This window comes from Glycine max, chromosome 19, assembly GCF_000004515.6.
Source record: "Glycine max cultivar Williams 82 chromosome 19, Glycine_max_v4.0, whole genome shotgun sequence".
NCBI lineage: Eukaryota > Viridiplantae > Streptophyta > Magnoliopsida > Fabales > Fabaceae > Glycine > Glycine max.
The window spans coordinates 2,057,950-2,080,451 of NC_038255.2; the positions used below are offsets into that span (position 1 = coordinate 2,057,950).

Here is a 22,502-nt window from a genome sequence, read left to right on the forward strand (position 1 = left end):
TTCTCCAATGTTGTGACATATACCACCTTATTTAAGGCTTGTATCCAATCCAACATGCCAACCCCTGCTTTTCGCTTGTTCAATGTCTTGTGATTGTTGTAGTATGGCCAAAAGATTGTTGCTTTCATGCAATAATTTGTTTTTCGCAGATAGTTTGCACAAAAGAAAGATGGCAGAAAAGTAGTTGTATTGTTTATGGATCTAGTCTCTTCCATATATTATCTTGATATAAGTTGAAATGAGATGGTGAGAAAAAGTCTACAGAAAGGTATAATCTTTCTAGATACATTATACTAGTTTATAATGGAAGCTTTGATTACTTTTTTCAATATCTGTGGAAAAAATGAGAATTGTTGGCAGTATTTTTTATGCTTTCACTATCTTGTGTTACATCAGATTGTGTACTTTGTCACATTGTTCATATATGATGGTGCAAAGGATACCTTTGGTATTACAATCTTCATTGGCGTCGGTCTCTTTTAGGTACAGACTGAATTTATTTGTCACGAATAAGTTATCTTCATCATCTTGGATGGTTCCTTAATGCTTATATCTGCTTCAAGACTATAATAATTTGAAAATGGTGTCGTCAAGCTGCTAACAGGGTTGTTGCATTTTTGTTTGCTACTTTGCTCTTAACACTCCTATACTGATGCCGGTGTATTTGGGAATAATGTACTTCTCTTTGTTATGGAGCAAATTTTCATGATATTTGCATAGAAAAACGTAATGGAAAATCCTCCATCTTTCCAAACTAAACAACAACAATCTCAATGACCAAATTATGAGCAAAGGTATCGGGGACAAAAGCATAAGAGGCTTGCAAGTGGTGATAAGCCTTCAAGAGCATCACATACATACCCGCACACGAGTAAATCCTTAACAACACCGACTGAGATACAACGTTTGTGAGAGAGGCACAACCGATGGTCTCCAAGTGAGAGAGAATGGCTGGAACGGTGTTGTAGCGGTGAGTGAGCCGACGGAGCACAGTCACGATGCGATCGAAGGCGAATGAGTCGTGGCAGCGGCGTTGGGCTGACCAAAGGAAAAGGGAGAGGGCAATCAAATCAAATAGACATCTCGACAATGTCTCATTGTTCACTGTATTCCTCCTCCACCATTTCAATGATGAATGCCATGAGCGACACAAACACAAACACCCTTCCACTGCTATTCTATGAGTTCTTCTATACCTCATCCCTGTTCCCTTTGATGTCGAAATCAAATCAATTCAATTCAAAACCCTAATGAAACTGACTAACCCAGAGCAAAGAAAGATGGGGGCACGGACAACAGTTAGAACATACAGATAAGAGCACATAGCATCACTTACATCAAAAGTGGGATCACTCACTTCAAACCTTACTTCACAAGATCTTATCGCATTGAAAATCCGTATGGGGTAGTTATGAACGGAAGCACTGGTGTTAAGTCTAAAGTAGAAGTCGAAAGAGTACGTAGGAGTAGGCTAGAAGCCGGCGCGTCTTCATTTTGGTAATTCCTCGCCAACGGAATGAATATAACCTAGGGGAATGGAAATCATCGCTGCTTACCCCATTCGTTCTTCTTTTAAGAATAAATGTAATTTTGATCCCTTATAATTTTACATTTGTAATTTTGGTTCCATATTTTTTAATCAAGACTTTTATTCCCTTATATTAGAAAAATAAATCATTATGAGTTAACGTGAGACTTATATAGTTAATTGATAAAAAATTAAATAAAATAAAAAATCCTAATAGCAATTTTGCTCATAATTATTTATTCTTAAACAAGACAATAAACTTATTTGTCTTATTTGATTAATTATATTTTTTTATCTGTCTTATTTAATTAATTATATTTTTTTATCTGTATTATTAGTCTAGAGTTATTATTTTTTTCTCAAATTATTAAAATTTATAAATTAAAAAATATTTAATATATAAATATTTTTTAATTTTACGTTAATAATTAGACTAAAAATAATTTCTATATTAAAATCAATTTTAAAAATGTGTAAATAATTTACATAATGATTTATTAATTTTAACTATAGACTAGTAAAAGAAAAATATGTAAATTATTCAAAATAAAAACATATAAAATGATATAAATTAAATTATAAATATTTATATATTAATTATAAATTTTTATAATTTGAAAAAAAAATTAATAACTCTTCAAATGGTACATAGAGAATAATAATAATAATAATACAGCTAGATAAACGAAGTAAGTATGCTAGTGATATTTTGTTGAGAAGTAATTTATGTTGATTTTTTTTTTTAAAAATAAATTTAATTATTTAATAAATATATTTTTTTTAGTTTTTTAAGTTTTATTTAATATTTTCTATCTTTTTTATTTAATATTTTATATATATATTTTAATATTTTCTTATTTAATTTATTTTATGTATATTTTTGGATATTATTTTATTTAATATATTTTTATATTTTTTAATATTATTTTATTTAATATACTTTGTATAATTGCATTATTTTTTTCCCTTTACAACACAAATCAAATCTCTTAACGTTATTAAAAAAACTATATAAAATATTAAATATACAAAATATATTGAAAAAAAAACAATATTAAAACATATATAATTAATTCGCCATGAAAATCACAACAGTTTTGGCTTTGAAAAAAAATATTATCCCTTCCCCTTTTTTCATAAATGATCTCCTTATTGACACTCTGATAGTCTCTAATTGCATATTCCGTAAAATATATGTTAAATTAATTAAAAACAATCATTAGTAATAAATAAATAAAATAAAATACAGAAAAATGTGTAAGAATGAGTTGAAACAAAAATAATTGATAATAAGTACATAAAATGACAGGAGAATATGCACCAAAGTTATTGTTATTGATGGAAGCACCTTTGATCAAAACTGTAGAAAGAATGGATAATACAATGATATCGAAATAATATGAAGAAATTTTTTTTTATCATAACATTTTCTTTTCCTGTTTTGTAACATTGACATGAGCAAAATTAACAAAAACTTTATCATTTTTACAATCTGTTTAAAACTTTAACCTGCATTAAGGTTGTTATATGAAGAAGTGCAATGAGGTAAGGAAGGAGATGTTGTGGTATCATGTACGAAAAAGGGTTATGTTGTCAGAGGTAAGTCGCTGTTGTTGTTGTATTGTTAGGAAAATCATCAGTTACTTACATTTCTTATAAGGTAGAAAGATTACAACGAAGCATGTAGATGGACATACATACAGAAAGAGAGAATCAAAATGAATCAAAGGAGAGGAAAGATATCCACCCACTACCGCTAGTTAAGTCACGTAAATAAAACATCTAACGCAATTCCCCTGTCTGAATGATTTCCATATGCGCGTGCATATCTGTCTCCTGAATTGTAAGCTCAGGCATCTTAGAGACTTCCCAGCAATCTTTTTAAAGCCCAAATGCCAACAGCTCCCCCTTCAGAGGGCTCCCCAGTCCGTAATGTTGAGCAAAACCAAACACCCAGTTTCCATTGGAGTCGCGAAGAACCCCACCATCCCCCATTACATCATGACTCAACCATTCATCTTCGTATGAGGATTACAATAGGAGTCTTAGCACAAAAGATATCCAGTTCAGTAGCTGTTCTTCTCACTAATTTACATACATAATGAATATTCCACCTGCTAGAACCCATTCTTTATTATCTTTGCAAGTCAGAATTCTCCTAGACTGGAACCCAAGTCGCCGCCAGACTTCTTTCGAGTGTGGGCAATCCCTCGAGGCATGTAGAATGTTCTCCTTCGGTGCAGAGCTGCAAAGGGAGATAGATTGCAAGCAAAACGCTTGTTGTTGGTTGGCAATGCAGCACAAAAAGCTTGCCAAAGGAAGAACCGGATTTTCTCTTGAGCAGCAACACGCCATATCCTCTTCCAGATTGGGTTAGCCGCATCATAACATCAGCCCCCATAGGAGTAGTAGGGACTGGAACCTAATTTCATCAATCACAATTTGAGTACCTGAAATGAGATTGTCTTACGCCCGAACGAGGTCCAAATCCCTCTTTCAGTTCACCAACTCCCTTCTGAATACTTCTCCAGATATAGGAGGCATCCCGAGATCATCTCTACCAAAAACTTGCCAGGGTCTGGTTGGGCCCACTTGTAGGATTTAAGATATAAAGTGGGTTTTAGGATAAAGGAAAGAAAGGGACGGTTGTAATGTTAATTGAAGATGTTGGTTATGTTGGTAAATATCTGTGTTTTAATTTAAAATTTATAAATATATATATTAATTTTATTTTATAAAATAATATTTATTTTAGATTCTCTTTAAATTTTGTTTTAATGAGTCAAACTAGTTTGTTATATTTGTTGTGACAACTGTAGGTTGGTTTTTTAATGGTCATATTTTTAACGGTCATATTTTGTTGTTGCAAAATGCCTATATATATTTTTTTCCTCTTTTCTAGAAATGACAGACTGAGAGTTCTGGTTTCTTTCTGCCAAAAATTTATCTCTTTCTTTTCCTATACAAAACTTAATTTTTGTGAGAGCAAGAGCATTAGTGTTCATAAGGTTCGGGGATCCTTTCGCTGCACACGATCGGAACCAACGGGTTGTCGTATCTTGGGAGAGGAGCGCAATAAGAATTTCTTATCTGTGCAGTGGGGGCGTTTTCTCTCTAAGGATAGCGTTTATGCGCTTCAACCCAGGCTATATCTTTCTTTCCTTAATTTTTTTTTCTTGTGCTTATTGTATGTTATAATGCATTATTCATGTGCTGTTAATTAAATTTAATTCGCTACTGCTATTTTGTTATTTAATTCAAGACTGTGCATCTTCTTCATATTTATTTTCTTTCATTTTTTATTTTATTTTCCAACAGTCTTAGAAAGAAAACTGTTTTAGAGAGAAAATGTTTTATACTTTCTTCTTGCATAGTCTTTTCTACAGTAGCATGATGTTGTATCAAAATATCTATAATGGATATGATTGAGTTCCTTTCGAGTAAGCATGAAAAATTAATGGATGAAAATACAATGCATTATGTTCCATTAAATTTTTTTTATTATATTATTTATTTCCTGAAATTTTAAATTAGTATGAGATTGTTGAAAAATATTTTCCTTGTCAATTGTATTTTTGTTTAAGATAAAATGCTTTTAGAATTAGTTTATGTGAAAAACTAAAAGCATCCCACTAATTTTTATTCCTATATGTTAGGAACCAATGTTTTACTTGGTCAATTTCCTTTGTGAACGTTACAAATATTTAATGTTAGGAAGTTTGTTCGATTTTTATTTTCTGTTTCTTAACATTATTTTTGTAAATATTTTGTTGTTACACGTTAGTGACTGATTGCTTCTATATATGTAGCTTTTTGCTGTAATAATAATAAACATGTGAAAATATAACACACAAAAACAATAAAATAAACATTTTGGTGAAACTTTATATTCTGCATGTCGTATTCTTAATAGAGTACCTTATTAAAAAAAAATCTTTATGAGCTATGGAGAAAAAGAGAACCAAATCTGAAATATTTTAAAGTGTGGGGGTGTCTAGTAAATGTTAATATGTCTATTAATAAGAAAAGGAAATTTTGAAAAAAAAAATATGTTAATTGTATTTTGTTGGATATTGTTTACATAATATTACTTATAGATTCTTAGTTGTTAATTCAGAAGTGACTGAAATTTCTAATGTTACTATTATGCAATCTAGAGATGTCACTTTCTTTGAAAATCTTTTTCCTTAAAAAATAAATTGTTAAATCTTTATATGGTTTGAAACAAGCCCCAAAGCAATGACACACAAGTTTGATCAAGTTATTCTTTCGTATGATTTTCAAATTAATGATAGTGATAAATGTGTGTATGTGAAATTTTTTTTTATGATAACGAATGTGTCATTTTATGTTTGAATCTGGATGACATATTGATATTTGGTAGTAACATGCATTTCATAAATGATGTGAAGTCCTTATTGTTTAAGAAACTTTGACATAAAAGACCTTGGTCAAGTAGATGTGATTTTGGGAATTAAGCTTATAAAGAAAAATGATGGCATGAGTTTTACCAAATCTTATTATGTTGAAAAGCTATTGAAGAAGTTTAATTATTTTGATGAGAAACATGTTTTTACTCCTTATGACTCTTATCTATCAAGTTAAAGAAAAATTTGAGTAAAGGATTTTCTTCACGTAAATATTCTCAAAGTATCGGTTCTTTGTTGCATTTGACAAACTTCTCTAGGCCTGACATTGCATATGCAGTTGGTAGATTAGGAAGGTATACTAATAATCCTGATCATTCTCATTGGATTGCATTATAAAGAGTTTTTAGATACTTAAAAGGAACCATCAATTATGGCATTCATTATACATGTTTTCCTGCAGTAATTGAGGGGTTTAGTAATGCAAATTGGATTTCTGATTCTGATGAAACAAAATCAATAAGTGGTTATGTTTTTACTTTAGCTGGTGGTGCAGTATCATGGAAATCTGTTAAACAAACTATTATTTCACGTTCTACTATGGAAGCAGAAATTATTGCTTTAGATACTGCTACTAGTGAGGCTGAGTTTCTTAAAAAGTTGTTATGTGATCTACCATTGTTGAATAAGCCTATACCTCCAATTCCAATGCATTGTGATAATCAAATTGCTATATCTAAAGGGACTAGCAAAATTTTAATGAAAAAGAAGACACTTAAGAGTGAGACATAAGTCTATAAGAAATTTGATTTCTCATGATGTCATTTCTCTTGACTTTGTCAGGTCAAAAAATAATATTGCGGATCTGCTTACAAAAAGGTTGACATGTCAACAAGTATTTGAGTCGTCGAGGGGAATGAGATTAAAGCCCATTATTTAGTTGCAACAATGGACACCCGTCTCCGTGTGATTGGTGATCCCATGAATGAAGTTCAACGGGTAACAACGAAATTGTTTGTTGACTAAAGTACACCAAAATGAAATTTGGCGGAGTTGTTCCGTTTCTCATTCCTATGACGAGGTGTATTATAAATTGTGGCAATATTAAGGTTGAGGTATTTATATATGTGTATTTTTGGTATAAAAAAAAAACAAAATACCTCTTAATGAATCCGATGACAATTATTGTAGGGGTGAGGGTCACAACTCACTCTTTGAGGATTCACCTAGTGAGTGTGGTGGTGGGGCCGCCACTGTGAGATATGGGCTAATCTCTAAAGGACACTCACGAAACAAGATACAAGCGCAAGGCCGTGTAACGCGCTACCACTGATTAGAACCTAATTGAACGCCAATATTGTAGGGGTTGTGTACTAAAGTCCGGTTAAAGAATATGTAGTTCAAGACAATCAAGTCACTACATTTTTCTCGGATGGAAGTTCATAAACACTAGGTATAAGGCTCAAACCCGGAAGGTTCCTTATACCGAAATATAATATCACATGCTCTTTCTCTTATGTTTTTATACAAATTATCTTTTAGAAAATATTTTTTAAAATTTTAAATTATGTGGGGGAATGTTGGTAAATATTTGTGTTTTAATTTAAAATTTATAAATATATATATTAATTTTATTTTATAAAATAATATTTATTTTAGATTCTCTTTAAATTTTATTTTAATGAGTCAAACTAGTTTGTTATATTTGTTGTGACAACTGTAGGTTGGTTTTTCAACGGTCATATTTCTAACGGTCATATTTTGTTGTTGCAAAATGCCTATATATATCTCTTTCCTCTTTTCTAGAAATGACAGACTGAGAGTTCTGGTTTCTTTCTGCCAAAAATTTATCTCTTTCTTTTCCTATACAAAACTTAATTTTTGTGAGAGCAAGAGCATTGGTGTTCATAAGGTTCGGGGATCCTTTCGCTGCATACGATCGGAACCAACGGGTTGTCGTATCTTGGGAGAGGAGCGCAATCAGAATTTCTTACCTGTGCAGTGGGGGCGTTTTCTCTCTAAGAATAGCGTTTACGCGCTTCAACCCAGACTATATCTTTCTTCCCTTAATTTTTTTTCTTGTGCTTATTGTATGTTATAATGCATTATTCATGTGCTGTTAATTAAATTTAATTCGCTACTGCTATTTTGTTATTTAATTCAAGACTGTGCATCTTCTTCATATTTATTTTCTTTCATTTTTTATTTTATTTTCCAACAGGTTAAAATTCACACAAATTGCTTTGTCCCAGTTGTGTTCCCAGTTCGACTGGCACACAAGATTGACTTGAGTAAGTGCGTGGTGTTATTGACGCATCCATCATTTGAAGTGGATAATGATAAAAGAAGAAGATCAAATTGGCGTTGTGGTCGTGGTTCGGAGGAATGGGAAGTGCAGGAAGCTTGTAGGGCCGTTTCAAGTTATCTTGGAGAATTGGGAGTGTCGTTGGAGGATTCGGTGTGGATGGCGTCAAAGTCACCGGAGTACGTGAAGATGTTGGTGGAAGGTGTGAGGGATTTGGAGCAGTGGCATGAGTGGGATGCAGGCCTAAGCTTCAGGGACAAGATTCTTCATATCGCCCCTCAAAAAGGGGACAAGGGCAAAGTTGCCTACTTAGAGACTCTGGGCTTCTCTCTCTCTTCCTCTATGAACATCGCCAGATATTTCTCCGCTGACACTCTCACCCTTCCATCTCTCATGCACAAGGTTACTCGTATCAAGCAACTATTGTTCTTTTCTCCCTCTCCCGACCACCACTTGCTTCTTATCAAAAACATTCCCCTCATGATGCGCCACCTCTCTATTTCCGTTGACCAAGACCTGCAACACACTCTCTCCTTTTTTTTTTAAAAGCTCCAAGCAAAGCCTGTTTGTCTTGCCGCCATCTTGGCTTCCCAACATGCCTCTTTCCATTGCTTAATCGAATCATTTCCTCGTCTTCTTCAGTTATCAGTGGACAACCACTTCACACCCATACTCCATTTCCTCGTCTCCTTAATAAATTGCTATTGTTTGATTTTGCAGATGGACCTGGCTGATAAAGATTATGCTAAGCTGTTGCTAAAATATCCCTGGCTTCTATCTACAAGTATTCAAGACAACAGTGCTAAATTCAATATCAGCTATGCTCCACAGTCCAAATGCATTAAGAAAACGAGAATGCAGAAGAGAGTTGACGCTTGTATGGAGTAATAATACCAATTCTTCCACCAACAAATTCAGCTGGGTACCTTAGGAGACATTCACCGTTTTGTAAGCAAGCATCATCACAGAAAGGTAAGAGAAACAGACAGTAAATTTGAACCTTTTCTTGAAAAACCTTAGTACTTCAACTGCAGCATCTGCTTCCTGTTCATTACAAAGCGACATTACACCAGAGTTTTTTCCCTGAATCTCCTGGCCATCAATGATATCATAGAATACATATGGCCCAAGACCCTTGGTTTGATGAAATGGTGCTGATTTGTTAGACATTTGGTTGCCATTCAGTAATTTGTTGTCATAGAAATGCAATGAAGGGAACTTGCAAATCTCTGGATGCATTCTATGATGCCATTATGAGAAAAACCATAGAGGGATTCAGCTTTAAATCATAAAACAGGACAATGTAAACATATAACACTCCAAGCCTACCAAAACACACGTTTATATATCTTAAGATTTAAGAATATTATAGAGTATGTTAGAAATCATCTCTTGGGATTAGTTTCCCTATTTTCTTAATTTACTTGTTTTCTAACATTTTATGATTTGTGTTAGAACTGATAACAGAGAAACAAATATATTATGAATTTTCTTGAGTGTACCAATGCCAAAACAATTCATAAGAAAACAATAAAGATACCACTACTTCCTTAGATGCATTGAACCTAACTATACCATGTATCTAGGCTACTTGGAAAAATAACATTAAAGAAACTCATATCTCCTAAAATATTCTTATTTCCAACAATTTAATTCCGTATTTAGTTAGGATTATTAGCATAAATATGAGTGAGTACATTAGACTAGAAATTCTTGCCACCAACTCATCCACTGCAGCATTAGATTGAGCACAGATAAGCACTCTTTGTCTCTCTCAGAGATGCTTGAGTGTGCATGGCTTCAGCCATTCCCCTAGGAGATAAAAAAGCTCTAGATACCAATTGTTATGGATGTTTAGGAAACTGAGTAAATGCTAGGAATCTATGCAATGATTCGAAGAATTAGTGTGAAATTGTCCAGGAATTCCTATGGAAAGAAAGAAATCCAAGCTGAATATTATTGATTATAGAATCAATTACAATGAGGAGGATTCAAGAATGTAGTTTTTTACACAATAGATGTGTAACTTGAATAGCTAAATTACCATTTATAGCAAGTAACTAATTAACTAACAACCAATTTAAGAATCCAGTTACAACTACCAAGGCTATACTAGAAATAACATAAGTAATAGCATTTCCCTAACAGAGGAGATGAGGAATATGTATAATGCGTATGCGCCAAACAGAGTAAAAGTCTGATTTAAGTATTATCACTCTGATTTATTTTGCTTTCAGCAACAAGTCAAAATAATTCCCATTAAAAATAAAGTCGAAATTCAACGGAAAGCTAATATCAACATTGCAATTCCATGATTATTAAAACAAATAGCGATCAGTAAGACTGTAGTTTGAATTATTTCTGGTGCTGAAAACAAAAAAAAAAAGGGAGAAATAGATATAACCATTATTCTTCGTTGAGGTGGAGGCTACGACGTTTGGAGGGATCAGCATTATCGTCGTCGTGGTTATCCTCTTCTTCCTCGATGCCTCTCCAGCGGTCCAGTAGCTCCCGCTTACTAGCAAGTTTGCTCGCCATTGACAATGAAATGGTAGTGTCTATCCTACAAATTTTGAATTACATAAATACTAAGATGATGATTATCTTTATGATCCTAATTTCAGAAGGTGACGTCCTGAGGACTGAAAAAAAAAATAGGGTAAGACCATCGGTTTTTTATTCTTTGTTCGATTTCGCGCGCTTCATACCTTTATGATGAATTTTGGTTTGTTTTCGTCTCTCTTTTTAATGGTTAAATTTATTATGTAAAAAAAAAAGTTAAATTTCTATAAAAAAAACAGTATAATTAACCAAAATTATCATTTTCTAGTTCTTCAAATCATCATGAACTAAATCTAGATAGGAAAAACCAATTTTGCTATTTAGAGACAATTAAAAAATAATTTAAGGATGAATTAAATTGTTCTTTTTAAAAACTTTATAAATGTTTGTTTGTACATTTTTTTACTTTAAAAAAATGCTATTCTTTTAACGAATTTTTATCTTTTAAGAGTTTAATGATTAATACAATTAATTTGACATGAAAGTTTGAAACAAAATAGCTAGTTTGTTTATTTATTTTTTAAGTTAGTTGATTGTTTAGAGAATAATTAAAAGATAAACATATAAAAATATCGCAATAAAAGGTAGGAATTTTATTTATTTCTTACCTATGTTTGTATCTCAAATTTAGATAATTTTTGTTTTCAGCCTTCCAAACAATTTTTCTCTTTTTTACTATTTTCTTTTAAACATTATTAACGACTTAGATTATATATTTTTTTTTAACATTTGTGACATATTTGGCGGACAAAATTTATTTTTCATAATTTAAAATTCAAATATGATTTCTAATGATTTTAAACCTCTAGAAACAACTAAAGAAGAAAAAAAAAACTCTCTCATTCTCCTCATCCCCGTCAACCTCAAACGCATCCTCAACACACCATTGAAAAATCAGTTAAAGTATATCACAAGGATCACAAAAATATGAGATTCAAAGTAAAAGAATATAAAATGAGAAGAGTTAAAATATCTCTAAAAATATTTTTCTCAAATTTCTATTAATTGTTAATAGAAATAATTGACATATCACTTAAATTATTTATATTGTTTTTATGAGTGAGAAATAAAGACAACAAAACCAAAACAAAACTAAACCTAATAAAGGAAACACGAGAAGCATCAGCAAACAAGTGATGCTTAATTTCATGGCTACTGGTCATGTATCCAACATACAAAAAATGACATGAACAAATGATAGATTCTAAGGATGATGCTTGAACCCATTAATCTTCTAAGGATAGATTCTAAGGATGCTTGAACCCGTTAATAGAAATAATTTTCATATCAAATATTGATTTAAATTAATTATTTATATTGTTTTTATGAGTGAGAAATAAAGACAACAAAACCAAAACAAAACTAAACCTAATAAAGGAAACACGAGAAGCATCAGCAACACAAGTAATGTTTCATGTCTACTGGCCATGTATCCAACACACAAAAAGTGACATGAACAAATGATAGATTCTAAGGATGATGCTTGAACCCATTAATCTTCTAAGTTAAAGCTGCATATAGATGCAAGAGAACATTTTCTTGGTCGAGTAATTGAAGAGCAACAGCTTAATCACTCTCACAAGTAACAAACATGAATCCAACCTCCCTATCAATTTTCAATCCAAAAAAGAAGACCTTGAGCCAATTACCACTCTTTATATAATTAAATGAAAATTATATATATGATTATGTATTTAATTTCAGTTTGTTTAGTCTCATTTTAATTTGAATTGTTTCCTAGAATGTACATCATTAAAAAATATAAATATGAAATTATCACCTAACCTTTATCTAGCATTTTAAGAATTTTAATTTATTTAAAAGATTTAATTACCCATTTGGTCTCTATAGTTTCCAAACTTTTCCAATTTAGTCCCTATAGTTAATAAGTGGTTTTTTTAGTCTTTGTAGTTTATCTTTTAATTCTCAATAGGTCTCTACTGTTAAAATTATTTAACACGAAGATTGTTGTCGGAACCTTAGATTTTGTTGTTCTTCTCGCACAGTACCGCAAAACTCCCTCTCTATTTTCAATTCATCTCAGTCTTGGTCACTCAAAACTGATTGCGATTTGCTTCACCCAAGTGTTGGCTCATGTCATCCATTGTTGTAACCAACTCAAAACTAGATGTGTCCTTCTTTAACAGAGGATGAAAGCAGGTTAAGGTTGATTTAGAGCAAAACCCAAAGCTCATCAAGGTTGATTTATTGCGAGTGTGAAAGGAGGTTAAGGTTGTTTATGTCATGAACTGAAAGGAATTTGGGACAGAGTATGCACATGTGCGGTACGAGGTGTTGTGCGATACGAGATGTCATGTGGTGCGAGGTGCGATGCGGTGTGAGGTGAGGTGCGAGGTGTCATGCGAGGTGTTGTGTAGTGTGAGGTGAGGTGTTGTGTAGTGTGAGGTGTGGTGCGAGGTGTCATGCTATGTGAGCGTTCTAATGCAAGTGAGAGTTCTGAATGAATTTTGACAAATTTTCTAACCGTGTTAAATAAATTTAAGGTAGGGACTTATTGGAAATTAAAAGATAAATTACATGGACTAAAAAATACACTTATTAATTGTAGGACTAAATTGGATAAGTTTAAAAATTATACAGACCAAATGTGTAATTAAACCTATTTAAAATAAATTTCTTATTTGACGTAAATGGTTAAGAAATTCAGAATGATTTGAATTTTTTATAATAAAGAAAATGATTTTAACGAGTGTGAATGTTTGTGTTGGGGCAATTTTGAGAACCACACAATATAGGATACCCACCCGTTTATCAACAAAAAGAAAGAATGTAGAGAGGGAGAGTGGTGAGGTGAGCGTTGTTGTTGAGCAGAAGAGAAGAGAATTGAATCCATTCCAGATGTCATATTGTTGGCAAATACACACTTTGGCGAGCAAGGCTCTTGTTCCAATTCCACAGTCACAGTTTCAGTCATTGTTTTTCCTTATTCACATTCCCATAGCAGTATCCGTCTGGGTCTGAGTCGGAGGGTTCTTTGTTCAGGGCTTCAGGAAATGTCCGTCGTAGAGTCATCCTCACAATACCAGTAGCAGCAGCAGCAGCAGCAGCAGAGCACCACCACCGACTACTATCCCAGTGTCAGAGATGATGAAGAAGGTGAAGGAATTTCTAAAATACATCCCTGTTTCCAAGTCCCAACTCCTAGACGCCATCATCCTCTCTATCCAAGATGATATTGATGCCCATCACTTTCGTCTTCTCACCTCGTAAGTCTTAACTATTAACTTATTTTCCTTTCTATCTGCATCTCACTTTCTTTTTCTTAACAGATGCTTAGACTCTATACTTCATGCCGAGCATAAAACTATCTTAGAGGAGATGCGTTCCGATTATCAACTTACAGATTCACTCCAACAACTTGTGTCCAATCCCAATGTCAAGGAGGAAGGGAACCTCTATGACTATCAGCCTGCTTTGGACCTCACCGCTCTTTTACGATCTCTCGACATACCTACCAAGAAAGATTATGATACGGGCTCCAGGTTTGTCCCACTCCCAATACACACCGCATTACCATTTTCTTGTTCAAAATACTGCTTTCACTGACTCATTGTTCCAAATTTGCTGGCAGAGTTACCATTGCTACCCGTTTCCAACGTGCTTTCATGCAGCTTCTTTCAAATGCACAATTTGAAGAACTATCAGCTAGGGACCTGATGTTAACGTCTGCATTGAACACAGACTATCTCCTTACCTTGCCAGTATATGTTGATTGGAAGAGGGCATATGAGTCTAATGCCATAATATTTAGGTATTTTCATACACATTATTTCTGCATGTTCGCCCTTTCATATTGAATTTTATATCTCTGGTTATCAATCTTTTTTCTTTTGTAGGCGTGGCTATGCAACTGAGAAGCAGAAGGGCCTATTAATTGTTGAAAAACTGGATTACTTACAGTCTAAGTTTCTTCGAAGAACCTTCTTTGCTATATCAGAACCACTAACAAAACTTGGCACCTGGATAAGTGAGGTTATATTTTTGTGGTAGTTCCATCAGTTACCTTTTCTATTTGTGTGTAGAGATAGAGTCATGCCATTTTTTAGGAATGGGAAAGAGAAGATTCTTTACACATTTTCATGCATAAATAGATATTTCAGAAGATGTATCAAATATGGCTTATATACTTCCACTGTCAGCAATCTTCTATTGATATTTAAATGATTGGCAAACTAGAGATTATGCAAAGAAATTCAGAGTCATAAGGTAAAAAGTGTAATAACTTTGAAGAATAAGAAAAATATAACATGGATATGGAGTTATATAAAGAGGATCACCTGCAGACGTTGTCTTTATATTCATCCACTCAATGCAATTAATTAGGTGATTAATCTTTGATCTCCTTATATGTAGAGTATGATTCAGTGGAACTTAAACTAGATCAGAACCTTATTTTAATATACTGGCATGCAAGATATGTATGAATCTTATTGAGATAGCAAGTGGCATCACATATGTTCAGTCAAGCAAACTAACCAAACTGGAAATTTTTCCACAATCTCAATTCTATAGTTAGGCTGAAGAATTGAGATTGTGGAAAAATTTTATACTTATATAATATAATATTTGTCTTTAGGTATTAATCCAATTGCAGAAAGAGGAGTTAAACAAGTTAACTTGTAATCAAATAAGTCATTTTTTCAGGCTTCATTAATTTGTTCTTGAATTGGGAAAAGATGTTCATCAGGTTTTCTTGAGTCATAATTCTCTCTAATTATTTAGTGTATCAACTGTCTAAGACTTTTCATAAATGATATTATAGCTTTCTCCTTGTGGTACTTTAATTCTCCATACATAATCATGCAACAATTTATGTTTTCATAATAAAAGTTCTTGCATTTTCTAAGGTTGATTGTTGCCTTTTACTTCTATAAGAGCCATTAACAGTTTTCTCTCAATTTTTTTCTCACTTGCACAAAATGTAAATCTCTTGACATGGTTTATCTGTAAATGTGTTTAATCAACTTAATCTTAGCCATCAATCTATCTATAAGAGCATTCTTATGGTTACTTAAATAATGTCTCTGGTTTCGTACTATCATGTTTAGGGTATGCATGAGATGATGACTATGTCTATCTTTTCAAAATAATTTTTCAAATTTTGTACCTTAAGTGTCTGGTATAACAGTATAACATATTCCCCCTCTTCTGCAGCTTTACGAAAATGCCAGTCAGAAACATGAAGTACAAAATTGGACAGAAAGATTGAGGCTTTGGCTAAAGGAATTGTCAGTATTTCAGAAATCACTACTTTATAATGACCCTGCTTCAGATGAGCAAATAGGTGAGGACCAAGTACCAAATGTAGAACTTCCTATTTGGCTGGCAGCTCAAAGGGCAGTAGCTCGATATGAAGGGATTTTGTCACCAGTTGGTCCCCGTTAGGAGATTGCTTTCTTGGATAGGACTTATTCCCCCTATGCCAGAAACACCTTTTGAGGTTCACAATGATAATAACGCTCCTGAACCTTACCTAAGGTTTGCCCCACAAATCATCTCTTTAATTACAGTCTGTTAGCTCGGCTTGATGCTGCTCTTATTATAAAAAAGGAACAAATTGATATGGACCCCATATATGACTGTTCTAGGACCCCTGAAACTCACTCTCAAGTCTCAACAAGTCTTAAATGAACCATGAACAATCAAGATAAGCTGCCACAAAGGAAAGGACCTGTGATTAACCGGGTATGATTTGTTGGTTTGGAGTTTAAATTTCACAAGCCTGAAGTTCTCAGTTTGAAACCTGCAACATCCAAAAAAAACCCGGGTATTCTCATGAGAACATCAAGTAACAAGTCAAAAAGTTATAAAAATTCATTCAGCTCTCCAATTTTTTTAGTGCATAGGTTTCCACTATATTCAGGCAAAAGTAGAATTGTCTTGAACCTAAGGGGTTTGGTTTAAGTGTTTATTTTCTGAAAATAATTTTTGTTTTTAAATTTTCCAGATTTAGAAAACATGTATTGAGAAGAAAGTAGTTTTCACTTCTTCACAAAATGTTGAAAACATTGATGTGTTGTTTTCAGTTTTGGGCATGCTTTTGAAAATATTTTCAGAGAAAATATTTTTTAAATTTTAAACAAATGTATTTCCACTCTTATTTTTTATCTTTTATTTGAAAATGAAAACAGAAAACACTTAAACCAAACGCCAATCAAATCCTAACATCAAATTTGGGTGTCATTATTACAAAATAAAAGAGGAAAAGATAGTGTATATCCTTAATTAATACTCCATTCGGACCAAAACATAAGCAAAATTAACTAACTTTATGTTAATTATGTCTTTTAATTCTTGTAATCATATTTAAAAAGTAATCTTTCCCCCTAAAGTATGTTTATTGAAACTTGATATCAAGTATAAAAAGGAGTCATTGAAAGGTATTTTTAGAATGATATCATTAAAAAGGGTCTAGTTAAAATTTGCTTATATTTGAGTTCATTTTTTTTCTTATATTTAAGTATAGAAGGAGTAGTTTTTAATTAATGTCATGAATATGAGAAAGATATTGTGACATTATTACAAAATTAAAGGGAAACCAAGCAATAAAAATAAATAATTGATCATTGACTCCATAAAATACGGAAAAGAAAATTCAAAATTGACTGTGTAATTCCCTTAATGGGCCATAGACACCAGCACATGACAACATGACAAATACTTGGACAATTTTTTGTCTTGTGTATTATTTGATTATCAATGAACCATAAAACTATACAAGCATAAGAATAATAAAATTTAAATTATTAGTATATTTGATGAGGATTCAAAATACATAATACATACAAGCAAACTCATTAGTATATTCGAAATACATGATATAAAAAAGGTTGTTGTGACTAGTAGATAATGTTGTAAATTCAAAATACATGACATGATAAGATTGTTGTAGTCAGTAGATAATGTGAATTCAAAATACATGGCATGATGATGAGTTGTTGTAACTTGTAATTAGTAGATAATGTGGATTTGAAATTCATGATATTGCTGCCAACAGATAAACAACAAGAAATAAGAGAGATGGGAATATGTATGTCTTTTGAATACTTTGTACGTGAGATAAAAAGTTGTTTCATGATTTTCTAAGTAACAAGTTGAGTGTCTTCATCTAATTAATTTGTGTTGTCCCATAAACTTGTTTAAAATCAAACACATAATAAAAATATTTTAACAAATCAAACGGACCCTAAGTGTGTTCCTTGCACTTCTTCAAGTGAGTCCTTATGATTGGACCAATGAAAATTTGAACAGAATCTGTAAGTTTCTTACCCCCATGGCCCAGACTCTGAAGAGTCCGTCAGGGTCTCTCCCTCCTGATCCAGGTCTAACACAAAAAACATTTTAGCACAGAGACTTTATCTATAAAGTGTACAAAACACATGACTTTTCAATTGTTCTCAAAATAATTTTAACTCGCTGCGCCTCAAAGTTATTAAACTCGTTGGGTTCCCATAGTGGATTCCATGCTAATACTCGTCGCGCATTAACTCGTCGCCCTTAAAAAGTCTTACAGTCATATGATTGTACGATTCATAGCTCATAACTCAATGCACACAACATATTTTATTTTTCTGTTTTGGGTAACAGACTTAGTGGTAAGTTATTATCATATTACGAGTGCTTTTTAGTTTTGTAATTTGCCTATTTAAAGGCTCTCAGTACACAGAAAAAACACACTTCTCATATTCTGCTCTATTCTTTTACGTTAACAATTGTCACTACCACTGTCGCCCCTGTCACCACCATCATACTGTCATCGCGACCATCAGACCGCTACTATCGTCACCATCACCATCACCATTCCATTACCATCACTGTCACCATCGTCGCCACCACTATTCCATCCCACCACTATCATCACCACCAACACCATTATCGCCATATCACTGCTACTCTCGTTCCGCTACCTTTATCACTACCATTATTTCATACTTAGAGTGAGATAAGATCAAATAATTGACTCTTTATTTTATTATTTTTTCAATTTGTAATCCTTTTAAAAACTAAAAACAAAAAATAGATTGAAACTCATGACTAAAAACTAAAATTGTTTTTTATTTTTAAATTTTTTAAAACTAAACAAGAAAAACACCCTGAACAGGGCCTAAGCTTCTTAGTTTTCTCCCACTACTTCTTCCTCTCTCTTTCCCTTCTCTCGTCTCCATCAGGAACAACTACTTGAAGCTTTTATCTTTCTTTTCAAATTCCATCTTTCTCTCTCTTATCTTTTTTGATTTTCCTATTTCTCCAAAGACATCACATTGACTCAGCTCTCCAGAAATTTTTGGTTTTTGTGCCATAAAGATATGAGTAAAAAATTTCTTCATTGGAGAAAACTAAGGATTTGTCGAGCATTTGCCTGGCAAAATTAGTGAATGCATTACAAACACAAAAACAAAGGCAATTGATGAGAGAAGAATGGTCCATAGAATACGCTTTTCAAGCAAAGGCAGAAAACTCAAGAGGAGGTAAATATAGGAACAACTACAAGAACAAGGAGGACTCCTCTCCAGCTTGCTCTCATTGCAAAAAGACAAATAATTCTCAACAAAAGTGTCGGTGGAGGCCTGATGTTAAGTGTAGAAAATGTGGCAACCTTCAGCACATAGAGGTGGTTTGCAAGTCACCACCAAATGAAGTAAAAGTTGTTACCGAGCAATATGAGGAGGACCTTTTGGTTATCACAACATGTCTTACAACAAGCAACACCTCAACTAATTTTTGGTTGATTGATAGTGGTTGTACGAGTCATAGGATCAATGACCAAGAGCTTTTCAAAAAGCTAGATAGAACATTCATTTCCAAAGTAAAATTTGGAAATGGTGAATTTATTCTGGTTAATGGAAAATGAATTGTGGCTGTAGAAAGTGTATAGAGACTAGAAACTAGATAATGAAGGATTTGCATTCTCTAAGATATTTAGATGATACAAAAATTGCAATGTTGGCTCTACCTATGTTTGCACCCCACACATCCTTGAACAAAAATAAGTTATTGTTGAAGGTGTACATTACTCTAGACTCTATTGGCACTGGAGTTTAGTTGAGAATTGAGAGGGGCCTTGCATGCATGTTATATACACTGAAACAGACAATTTGACATTACAGAATATGTTTAAGGTTTTCCTTCTGTGGGCGTTGATGGAGCTGATGAGCTTTCGGAATGTGCAAGCTGCAGGTCACTGATCAAATCCTGCAACGTGATCTCGACAAGGTCATGGAATTGTATATATCATGAGAGCTAGCTAGAAAGAAATAAAGGTACATACCTGTTGCACGGAAGGTTCACTGTGGCTGGGTGAAGGCGCAGTGCATCCTAAAATGATGGGCATGGTCATGGTCATGGTCATGTTTTGTTCAGCGAAGTCTCTCAATTTATCTAGCTCTGGCAATACTAGTTTGGCAAGGTCTGGCCTATCTTTTCGCCTGAGTTCCGCACACTTGACTGCTATTTTTGCAAGGCACAAGGCTTGTTCAAGAGGCCAGTCAGTAACAGATGGGTCTAGCATTTGCACGAAGCTATCCTTCTCTATAGACTCTTCAGCATGGTGAGCCAATCCCGTTGGAGCCCTTCTTGTCAATAATTGTAGAAATATGATCCCCAGAGAATAAACATCCGACTTCGCACCAAGCATTCCTGTTTGCTGATACTTGGGATCAATATAACAAAATGTTTCAGTTGCTGATGTCATGCAGCATTGTGTTACATTTTCAGCTACAGCCGGGACAAGCCTTGCCAATCCAACATCACTTATCTTACTCACATAATTCTGGTCCAGCAAAATGTTCCCTGGTTTCAGATCACGGTGCACTAAAGGTTCAGGCTTGATCTGATGCAGGAATAGTAAGCGCGTCCCTATCTCTGCAGCAATTCGGAACTTCAGCTGCCAAGACAGAACACGCTTGTTCTTTTTTTTTTTTTTTAAACAGACAATCTTCTAAGCTTCCATTAGCCATATATTCATAAATCAATATGCCATACTCCAGACACGCTCCTAGAAGAAGCACCATGTTTGGGTGTCTCATGCAGCTCAGTATGTCAATATGCATATATATAGGATTACAAGTATTACTCCCACAACATATTTGACTATTCATTTCATTCCTGGCATTATTATTAATAACTACTCAGCTAGCAGACTAGAGAATTGACACGAGTCTTTTAATTATGCATTTCATGCTTTTAGGTTTACCCTTGAGATCCAAAATTTAATTTCCCTTCTGTCTCTTCTCATCACTACATGATCGAGGAGTGTCCATTCACATTATGAAAAAGGAAAAGAGGAGAGAGATGTAAGGGGAAGTGTTTGAGATAGAAAAAAAATGATTTGTCCAACTATATGGATATCAATATTCCCTCTCTAACAGATTTTTCAAGGTCTCATTCATGTTTTGTGAACTAAACTAAATGCGATGGAAACATGTGATGCAGTCAAATACAAAATTGGTTTAGAATTACTCATGCACACTGGTTGATCACGTCTTGCTGAAATTGTTACTTCCCTTGAGAAGCATCTGGACGAAGAACCTTGACAGCAACTGGAGTGTGATCAAGATAACATTTATAAACAGGGCCATAACCTCCTTCCCCAATTTTCTGGAGTTCAGAAAAGTAGTTCGTGGCTGCTTCAATCTCCTCTATACAGTATCTCCTATATCTTACATCAGTTAGGGCTAGATTGTCCAATAGCTTTCTAATTTCCTCTGCTTCTTTAAGAGCTTTAACTTCAGCACCCGTTCTTCTCTGTGTTTCCTCCGCACTTTTCTTAGATGCTTCAGTAGTTTCCATGACTGCTCTACATCTTGCTTTCTCTTTCTCTGCAATTGACATTGCAGCTTCCTGATCCAATCGTGCCTCTTGTATTTTTTTTTCTTCCTCAAGTCGCCAGTGGGTCAACTCCATTAACTTTAGCAAACAAAAGAGTAGTAGTATAAGTTGAAATGGCCGCAATAGCACGTTTATAGAGAAAGAGACTATTTTATACACTTTTCAAATCTACCTTCTGCTGTGATGCAAGTGCTTGTCTGCATGCTTTACTGTACATTTCCATCGTTTGCTTTAACTCGAGCTTCAGCCTCCTCATATCAGCTTCTGCTGCTTCATCCTAAATTGTTTTAGCAAACCTTTAATGGTCACGTGTTTGAAGATATGCTTGAAAAACTAGAATTTATAAAAGCAAGCAAATAGCATAACCTGCTAGCCATTGGATGGATGACTACTCTGATTAATTCGGTAAGACAATAAGTTAATAACTAAAGTGGTGCATATAAAAAAATGAAAAAAAAAACTTGCTCACTCACCACGCTCTGTAATGAATATGAAAATGATGTTGTACTGCTTTCATGTGAGAATGGCGTATCTGGTGAATTATGGTTGTTGAACTTGAGTGCCCCCAATCGGGTTGATCCAAAGCTACGATCTGAACTGGTAGAAACTCGAGAAGTTCGGCCTGCGTCAATGTAGTCATAAACGGAGGATGAACGTCCACTGCTTGGCCTCTCGGAGCTTACAAATGATATGTCTGTATCTGATTCTGGGAAGTCCAGGCATGACATTCCATCCATGCCTCTTCCTCTTACAAATGGAGACCTGTTTCAAGGAAACTATATTGTATGTTATTCTGGGCTAGGGATGGGAAATTTAATTGCTTTGATATAAGACTTACTCAATAGATTCATCCACCCAGCCGTGAGGTTTGATTGATGTCATGTCTGCAGCA

General features: G+C 33.7%; 4 protein-coding genes, 1 non-coding gene and 1 pseudogene across 8 annotated transcripts in view; 3 read left to right on the forward strand and 3 right to left on the reverse strand.

Annotated features, from left to right (window-relative positions):
* Nucleotides 1-8,041: 8,041 nt before the first annotated feature.
* On the forward strand, nt 8,042-9,674 carry LOC102667327 (uncharacterized). The gene is made up of 2 exons (XM_006604900.2): nt 8,042-8,602; nt 8,921-9,674. Exons 1-2 carry the CDS (start codon nt 8,360-8,362, stop codon nt 9,086-9,088), a joined length of 411 nt encoding a protein of 136 aa, XP_006604963.2. The 5' UTR covers nt 8,042-8,359; the 3' UTR covers nt 9,089-9,674.
* A 3,802-nt stretch (nt 9,675-13,476) lies between these two features.
* Nucleotides 13,477-16,251, forward strand: LOC100816622 (uncharacterized). 3 transcript variants are annotated; one of them, XM_006603789.4, is made up of 5 exons: nt 13,477-13,989; nt 14,053-14,265; nt 14,355-14,534; nt 14,620-14,755; nt 15,938-16,251. In XM_006603789.4, the coding sequence occupies exons 1-5, from the start codon at nt 13,868-13,870 to the stop codon at nt 16,166-16,168; spliced, it is 882 nt and encodes a 293-aa protein (XP_006603852.1). In that variant the 5' UTR covers nt 13,477-13,867; the 3' UTR covers nt 16,169-16,251. The 3 variants fall into 3 exon arrangements, with proteins under 3 accessions (XP_006603852.1, XP_014627445.1, XP_003554876.1); XM_014771959.3 differs by having other exon boundaries at nt 13,499-13,989; nt 14,620-14,769; XM_003554828.5 differs by having other exon boundaries at nt 13,499-13,989; nt 14,620-14,750.
* Nucleotides 16,252-16,376: 125 nt separating this feature from the next.
* The window catches only part of LOC121172641 (protein MAIN-LIKE 1-like), a 22,670-nt gene continuing 16,544 nt past the window's right edge, over nt 16,377-22,502 (forward strand). The window contains exon 1 of the mRNA XM_041012845.1: nt 16,377-16,468. The gene's annotated coding sequence lies outside the window, so the exon portion shown is untranslated. The remainder of the gene's footprint in view (nt 16,469-22,502) is intronic.
* LOC121174160 (U-box domain-containing protein 34-like) lies at nt 18,181-21,685 on the reverse strand (annotated as a pseudogene). The gene is made up of 2 exons (XR_005890014.1): nt 21,262-21,685; nt 18,181-20,825 (listed from the first exon to the last, which is right to left on the reverse strand). The product of XR_005890014.1 is annotated as a U-box domain-containing protein 34-like (transcript).
* On the reverse strand, nt 20,625-20,689 carry MIR4340 (microRNA MIR4340). The gene has a single exon (NR_048660.1). It is a non-coding gene; the product is annotated as a microRNA MIR4340 (primary transcript).
* On the reverse strand, nt 21,762-22,347 carry LOC121174159 (uncharacterized). The gene is made up of 2 exons (XM_041012847.1): nt 22,084-22,347; nt 21,762-21,887 (listed from the first exon to the last, which is right to left on the reverse strand). Exons 1-2 carry the CDS (start codon nt 22,345-22,347, stop codon nt 21,762-21,764), a joined length of 390 nt encoding a protein of 129 aa, XP_040868781.1.

Coding starts and splice junctions, on each gene's coding strand:
- LOC121174159 (XM_041012847.1), bottom strand. CDS start 22,347: ATGGATGGAATGTCATGCCTGGACTTCCCAGAATCAGATACAGACATA. Junction 21,888..22,083: donor CATATTCATTACAGAGCGTG/GTGAGTGAGCAA, acceptor AAAACAATTTAG/GATGAAGCAGCAGAAGCTGA.
- LOC100816622 (XM_006603789.4), top strand. CDS start 13,868: ATGATGAAGAAGGTGAAGGAATTTCTAAAATACATCCCTGTTTCCAAG. Junction 14,535..14,619: donor TCTAATGCCATAATATTTAG/GTATTTTCATAC, acceptor TTTCTTTTGTAG/GCGTGGCTATGCAACTGAGA. Junction 14,756..15,937: donor TTGGCACCTGGATAAGTGAG/GTTATATTTTTG, acceptor CCTCTTCTGCAG/CTTTACGAAAATGCCAGTCA.
- LOC102667327 (XM_006604900.2), top strand. CDS start 8,360: ATGGCGTCAAAGTCACCGGAGTACGTGAAGATGTTGGTGGAAGGTGTG. Junction 8,603..8,920: donor TTCCATCTCTCATGCACAAG/GTTACTCGTATC, acceptor TTGATTTTGCAG/ATGGACCTGGCTGATAAAGA.